The sequence below is a fragment of the Neoarius graeffei genome, chromosome 13, assembly GCF_027579695.1.
Source record: "Neoarius graeffei isolate fNeoGra1 chromosome 13, fNeoGra1.pri, whole genome shotgun sequence".
Taxonomy (NCBI): domain Eukaryota; kingdom Metazoa; phylum Chordata; class Actinopteri; order Siluriformes; family Ariidae; genus Neoarius; species Neoarius graeffei.
In genome coordinates, this window is record NC_083581.1 from 38,518,754 (window position 1) to 38,526,699 (window position 7,946).

Genomic DNA, 7,946 nt, shown 5'->3' on the forward strand with positions numbered 1-7,946 from the left:
ATGACAAACAACAACAACAATCATAAACAATGAAAGCAACAACAACAACAACAACAATAATGATGATGACAAACAACGACAATGACAACAACAACAACAGCAACAATGATAATAACAGCAACAACAGCAACAACAACAACAACAACAATAATATCAATAACACCACCACACCCACCACCACCACCACCAACAATAATAATAACAACATCAATAACACCACCACACCCACCACCACCAATAATAATAATAATAATAATAATAATAACAACATCAATAACACCACCACACCCACCACCACCACCAACAACAATAATAATAACAACATCAATAACACCACCACACCCACCACCACCAATAATAATAATAATAATAATAATAATAACAACATCAATAACACCACCACACCCACCACCACCAATAATAATAATAATAATAACAACATCAATAACACCACCACACCCACCACCACCAATAATAATAATAATAATAATAATAATAATAATAATGAGATGAATAATAAGTCTGTGATCTGTGAACGTGCGCGCGCAGGTTCCCTGTGGATACGTGACCGCGCTCGCGCCATGTTTTTTCTGTTTCCTCTGCCCGCTGGAGGAACTTCCTGAATGGGGCGGCGCGCGCGCGGAGGGGCGGGTGCGCGCGCTGGGAACAAAGTTGTGCCCGCTGAGTCTCCCCGCGGTGCGGTCCGGTGCGCGCGAGTCATTTGCGAGGAAAAAGTAAAGTCCCGGAGTTTGTGTGATCCGCGCCGGGGGCCGAACCGGACACCCAACCGAGCCTCGTTAAAGCGCACTCGAGCTGCGCTTTGGATCCGTGCGGCTTCTGTTTGTTTTCTCTTTTATGCCCAAAACAAACAAACAGAACAAACCGCTTGTGGAGCAGCAGAGAGCGGAGCGGAGCGGAGCGGAGCGGAGCAGCGCAGAGAGAGCGGACACTACCGGGGCGCGTGAGCTGTGGACAGACTGTGCATGGCGTGACGCGGCCGGGCGGGACACAGAGTGTAAATGTGCGGGGCTTATTTCCAGCCTGAGTCTCTGAGACTGCACACCGCTCACACACTGCTCACACTGCACAGGTAAGAGTCCCAGCACACTGCGCTCTGCACCATTACAGCCGCCTTTAAACTCCTGATCAGCGAGTTCTTCATTACAACATCTGTGCAGATCAATTGATGAACTCTGATACACAGCAGAACCAGCTGCTGAAGTCCTGGAGCTGCTTTTCTACCCAAACCACTGAGTTCTCTCTCTCCGCTGACTTTAAACTGAACTCCACAGGCTGGATCTTGTGTATCTTGCTCAGTGAGACACAGGTGAGAACTAAAGAACCATGGTTCTCAATAGAAGGGACCCACAAAACCTGTGATTTACAGCTGGAGGGGCTTCAGGGTTTCTAACTTCACCATAAATAAAGTCAACTGGAGTCTGTTTGAATGGGATCTGTGGGTAGAAGCTCAGAAATAAAAGTCTCTGGCGCTGATAAATAGCCAGAATACAGTATAATTATATTAAAGAACTCGCATGGATAATATTTTGTTTGTGAAATAAATCTATACTGATGGGATCAGGGAGTTTTGTTACAGTGATTAAAAAGTATGAGAACCCCTGCAAAAGAGAATCTGATACGCTTGCAATATTTTGTCCTTAGGTGCAAAAGGGAATGACACTTATGTAATCTCATCTAGTAGCAATTTAACTCAAAGAAAGAACAGATTTAAAAAAAAAAGTCTTAAGATGGGGTGTCAGACTCCTTCATGTACAGGGTCATGCTAGGCAAGAGCTCTGATGTGAATGAAAAACAAACAAATAAAAAATTATGAACATCAGTTATTGTCAGTTGATTGCCAGTAATTTTTTTTTTTTTAATTTTGGAACTTTTTTCCAGTCGTTTGTTTCTTTTATTGATTGATTGTCAAACCATTTATTTCATGAAAACTAGAAAGGCTCAGTAGAGTGCATATACCTCCACCAAGCCACGTATTATCAACATCAAAATCAAATTATCTGAACCTCGGATAATACTAAAGCTGTACACCAAATTTCATCCAAATCCATTCAATACTTTTTGAGTTACATTGGGAACAAACAAACAAGCTGAGGCGAAAACATAACCAACAAAGTTGACGTCAGTAATAATAATTAGTCTAATTAAATATGTGTATATTTATATACTTGTTTAAATTCACTTTGGATGATGTGAGACTTCAAATGTTCATTTTGCTGTGAAGACACTTCAGAGGAAGTTTCTGAACAAACAGTTTGTTGAAGTATCACTTTTTAAAATAGGTTTTTATGCATAAAATCGACCATAAAGCCAACAATTATTAACACTTTGAGAACATTCATCTGTTATATGTTATTTGTATAGGTAATTGTATGGGGCCGAATAAAATTAAGGATTAATTTCACGAGTGATTTCAAAGTTTTGAAATCACGAGTGAAATTGAGCCTTAATTTTACGAGGAACCATACGATTACTTGTTTATAATATATAGGGCCAAATTCATACTTCGGAAGCCATTCAAGTTCACAACATTTGTCATTCACGTTTTCTGAACCAATCAGGGCGCAAGACTATCTTGCACGTTTGAATCAGTTTCTAAAGCGTCTTTCGTCATGACACGGCGACACGATGCGAGGATTTTGAAAGTGGTTTACAAAATTTTATTGGACTTCTTTACAAAAGCCATTTTCTTGACAAAATTTGCTAATTTTTGTAACCGTAACCAAGCAATGAACTAGCCAATAGCATTTCAGAAATACAGCCCTGTGTTAAGGAAAGAAGTCCTCCTTGATTGACCAATCAGAATTGAGTAATTTGGCCCTATGTATTATAAAGAAGGATAGGAATGACCAAACTCAAGAACAAATTTCATAAATGTAGCTCATATAAACAGATATTGAGATTTTTATTTTATTTTGAGAAGCCAAAGTCTCTCTCACACCAGAATCTGGTCTTCCCAGGCAGTCTCCTGTCCCAGTACTAACCAACTCTTTAAGGTGTATGGGTGCGGCGCCGATCTCTGTTTCGATAGCCCTCGGCCTCTCGCCTATACAGCTAGGGTTACAGCGGGGGGCTAGTTCTCTAGTAACTGTGAGAGTTTGACTTCTCCACTCACATCTGTAGCATCTGCAGCGTGCCTTGCCAGATGGTAGTAGTACCATTTTTATGATGGTCTTTGGTATGACCCGACCACCAGTAGAACTCACGATCTCCTGGTCAAGAGGCAGACACGCTAACCACTAGGCCAACTCATGGCCTGTTTTGAAAAGAGCGGTTCTAAAAAAAATATATGATGTGATTAATCCATTTCTGTTCTAATTAGTGTGGTTTATAAAAGAAACTGACGTACTGTGTATATGATGATGATATAAATTGACAAGCTATGAGGAAACAGTTGTTTTGAAGAGTATATTGCTGTCTTCGAGTCCTGTTGGAAATATCTTAATTACGAAGTGAGCACACATGAACCTCGCTGCGTTGTCGTAATTGCGTTGTACAAATGAGTCCCACGTTGGAAGTGTGTCGACAACAAAAAGCCATGGTGTCTGCCAGTGTGAGCTACAGCAGATGGTAATTTTGCATGTAAACTGTTCAGTACGGTTTTATAGTTTTCTACGAATTTATTTTGCATGTGCTCACGTTGATGAGGAATAGCTTCTCGAATCAAGCCTTCCTGCCGAAAACAAATTGAACACACACCGCATCATGTTATAATTACGAAATCCGAACTCGTACTCTTGAACTTCCGATGACGACTCGAAGCCAGATACGATTGTGAAGTGGGCGGAGCTTCTTTCAGGTAGCTACGGTTCAGATAATGCAGTGGTTGCGTGTGGACAAAAATAGTGAAAACAGTCATTTGACTAAGTTTTGACTTTGCTACAGTTTGGAGAACATGTTGTAAATGCAAAACTGAGAAATCAATCTGAGGGATGTGAATAAAATGGTAATTTCTACATGTAGCGTCTTGCCTTAACATACATGATTCAACTCATCAGCTAGTTCGGGATTTGGTTGGTGTAAACGTGTTTGTGGTCTGTTGCACCATGTTGGTTGTACAGGTTTAACCCTTGCCTGCCTGCAGAGTTGAAATACAAATGGTGAGAGCCCTGGTGACCTAGCCTGGGCCCGCCCATCCTAAACGTGACGCAACACGAGGGCCTGTTGCGAGCTTAGTCTGGCCAGGCAAGCTATCTACAGCTCTTCCAAGCTCCGGAAAAATCAGGAGCCAATCAACTTTGAGCATCTCCAACGGCCCTGGGTAGAGGCGTGTTCAAGGCAGTGACGTAGTAGAACTGCGACCGGAAGCCAGAGATTGTTTACAGAATCATGCTGTATTGAAAGCATTCAACGGGAAGTTCTCATTGAAAACGGAGCAAAGAGCAGCCCTGGAGGTATTTATTGAAAGGAAGGACGTTTTCGCCTTGCTCCCGACCGGCTTCGGTAAGAGTTTAATCTACCAGTTAGCCCCGCTGGTAGCCAAATCAATGGGGCTCAGCGAGAATCCTATCGTCGCGTCACATACGTCAGAGGAAGGAGTGATGTGATTGGTTTAAGCTTCGTCACAGCCTTTTCTGGCTTCGACCAGTAGCAAACTGAGGCATTTCAGGGAGGCGGGTCAACCACGGGCTCTGGGAAACGGTTGGGCTTAATATCTTGGCCAGACCAATAACTCGTAGAGCTTTGAAGTCGACCCCCCCAGGACCTGAATTTGATTGTGAAGTGGGCGGAGCTTCTTCCAAGCAGCTAAGGTTCAGATAATGCGGTGGTTGCAAGCAGACAAAAATAGTGAAATTAACGGTCAACTGATGAGTTTTGACTTTTATTGTTACTACAGTTTGGATAACGTTGTAAATACAAAGCTCAATCTGACTGTGAATAAAATAGTAATTTTTACATGTAGTAGAGTCTTGCCTTAACGTACCTGATTCAACTCATCAGCTAGCTCAGGATTTGGTGTGTTAGAAAAGGTAGAGTTTAAATGCAAATGTGTGAACCCTTGTGCCCCCCCTCCCCTCCCCCCAGGAACTTGAGTTTGACAAACATGGCTTGTAGGAACAGGACAAACAAAAGTGTGTGTGTGTGTGTGTCATGTAATATTCAGTAGGTTCATCAGTGTTTCCTAGGGCTGCACCATGACTCCACTGAGACCAACTCCAAAATACAGTCTGGCTTAATGCTGCTGAGGGAACTGCCATAATAGGTGCTAAAGTTTCCTGACGCAAATTTAAAGTTAGACTTTTGCGTCATTCCTTTAAACGTGCATGCCGATCTGGTTAGGTTGGACGCTTTCTTGGAAAAGATCTTTCCTATCAAACCTTCCCGTCCCCCTTCAAGCATTTCAGATTAGATGTTCTGCTGGGAGCCCGGGTGCTTTAGTCAGGCTCACGTCTGGTCACTTGCTAACATCAAGTAACCTTTTAAAGGTTTAATGGAGAGCTTGGTGTGGATCAAAACAGGTATAAAGGTCAAGGTGGCGACTGTATCTTTTTTTTTTTTTTTTTTAGGTCTGAAGTCGCTACAGTGTGAGCGTTTCTCATTAACCAGACTTTCGTTTAGGCATGTGCTGATGATCGGTTATACAGTATATCGTGATATCTTGAGGATGCACATTATTGGTGTCGAGGTATTTAAAGTATGATCTAAAGGTTTTATAGTTTCATAGTCTAAAAATAGTAGCATTGTTTGAATCGACCGTGTACATTTAACACAAGCCAGTGAAAATTAAAGAAACATTTCTGCAAAGGTCTCTTCGGATGTCCTTGTATACAAACAAAAACCACTTTGAAACAAATGCCCTAGTTATCGTTCTTGTTTAGAAAGATATTTTTGAGAATTACTTTTCCGTAAAATCTCTTACGCTGTCAGTATTACGTTGTTGTATTTTTAATGATGATAAAAGTTGAAAGCGAGTGCGGTTGTGAGGGAACTTGGTGCACAGAGCCAAAAAAAAAAATAATAATAATTAACTAGCATGCCAGTGATGCTTGGCTAGAAATATCTAGTTGTTTGTTTAGTTCTGGTCAGCAATTCTGTGTCCTGCTGTTCTTTTGCTAAGAGGTCTTAATGTAACACATGTACAACAGTTGTGGGTTAAACACAGCGTTTTTTCCTCCCCCTGTACAGTTGTGCCCCTGCACAAAGAAAGTGCAGGTTGCTGTAGTGAGATTTGCGGCAAGTCCGGGGGGGGTTGCAAAATTGTTAAGTCACAGCCAGATACAAAAAGGGATAGGATGGTAATCGACGGAAATGCATTTTGAAAAAGTTAACGTTGAGATGATTGTCCGAACATACACCGTGACTACCTGTGAAACCGTGACAACATGATCGCCATGTCATTATTCCTGTGTTCCTTTTGAGAAGCGTTTGCTCTTGAGATAAAGATTTGAAGGAAAGCCGAAAGTATGGCCAAAAAAAAAAGTTTGATGCTCGAGATCCAAGAAAGATAGCAGATAGTGCCATTTAGCTTTAATGCTTTCCTGTTCAAAAACTTGCTTCATGGCTATTTTTAAGCTGATGCCACGTTCAACACCTGCATTGTTCTGCTCTGTGTGTGTGTCTAAGTGCAAATCTACCACACCTCCTTGGTGTGGTCCGTTGTTGATCGCTGAGTGCCACTGGGACTTGGTGATTCTTGTGACTAAGGCTACAGGGACAGGATTTTCCTGCTTACACTGGCATTAATGATTCTTTGAAAAGTTTCCAGCTTTGGTGGATGTAATCCATTGGTGTGGTTAGAACATCTCTGGTGGTTCAAAGTGTGTCCCATAACCCCCACAAGGCTAAAGTTGAGTTTAGTGTTAATGCTTATGTTGAACAGGCTGAAAATCAGTTATGGAATAATTATTATTCTAAGACATGCCTACCTTGTTGGTGCACATTGTAGATGTACACTATACACACACCTCACCCTTTCGAATTGACCGCAGGCTGTTGTTAGCTGGATATTTTTGGTTGGGTTTGTGGTTGGCCATGGCTGTCAAGCTATGAATCGAATAGAATTAAGAACCACAGCCATTATGGCAGAGTTGGTTGTGTGGAACTGTACAGATCACGTGGTGATTTTATTTCCTAATCTCCGCTGAAATTAATTCTTGACTACACCACTGATAATTTTATACCTACAAAGTATGGTAGACGAACCGAGAGAACAACCACTGGGTGAAAACACAAGGTGGAGGTGCTGTTGGGTTGTATCCCACAGCCCTGTGGCTGATTACTTTCTGAGACCAGTACAGCCTGTACAGCTTGTTATGCTAGTTCTGCAGTCAGCCTTGATGAGACGGCTGATGAGTCGTGGTTTTGAGGTGTTGCTGGGGGAAACCCTTCAGACATTACTGTACAAGGTTACAGATGAAAATGTGTTTATAACAATCCAGAGTACCAGTGTTTACTCTAAATGCTTGTGCGTAGATTTTGTTGTCGTTCTCTTTCTTCATCAACTTTTATTTCTGGTCAGTTAGTGGGCGCTGAATCTTGCAGCACTTTAAATCGCAGTGCTTGGCTTTAATTTAGACTCGTTTGTCATTTGGGAAAGAAGAAGAATCTTCCAAATAAATGAATGTGTGTAAATGATTGTTTTTCAGGATTCACTGTGGACAGTGATCGCTTCATCTCTCGCTCCTCAACATGGCGACCTCGGCTTCACAGGTGGACGCAGCTGAGGGCGGAGCAAACAACGAGTTCAGTGACATCATCAAGTGGCGATCAGGTGAGGGAACTTGTGGGTTGCGTTCTTAAAAACTGCTCTTTTGCTGTCTTCGAAGTTTGTTTTATATCTGAGCAGAGACTGCCGGCTGTTTGAGCTGCATAGCGGATGACTGTGTTTGAGTTGCGGCTCTACATCTGGATTCAAGGCCTGCGTGTGCATAATGTGCTCGTAGGCAGATACTCAGCAGGAAGGAATAAAAGGGAGCGAGGGAGGGAGT

At 42.1% G+C, this 7,946-nt stretch overlaps 1 protein-coding gene across 5 annotated transcripts in view; it reads left to right on the forward strand.

Moving 5' to 3' along the window:
• The first annotated feature begins 642 nt into the window (after nt 1-642).
• utrn (utrophin) overlaps nt 643-7,946 on the forward strand; it is a 451,611-nt gene continuing 444,307 nt past the window's right edge. For 4 of the 5 annotated variants that reach the window (XM_060937690.1, XM_060937694.1, XM_060937696.1 and 1 more), the window contains exons 1-2: nt 643-1,090; nt 7,605-7,729. In XM_060937690.1, coding sequence (XP_060793673.1) covers nt 7,648-7,729 — 82 coding nt within the window. In that variant the 5' untranslated portion in view covers nt 643-1,090; nt 7,605-7,647. Of the gene's footprint in view, nt 1,091-1,178; nt 1,328-7,604; nt 7,730-7,946 lie in introns of all 5 variants that reach the window. The other variant, XM_060937691.1, reaches the window with a different exon arrangement.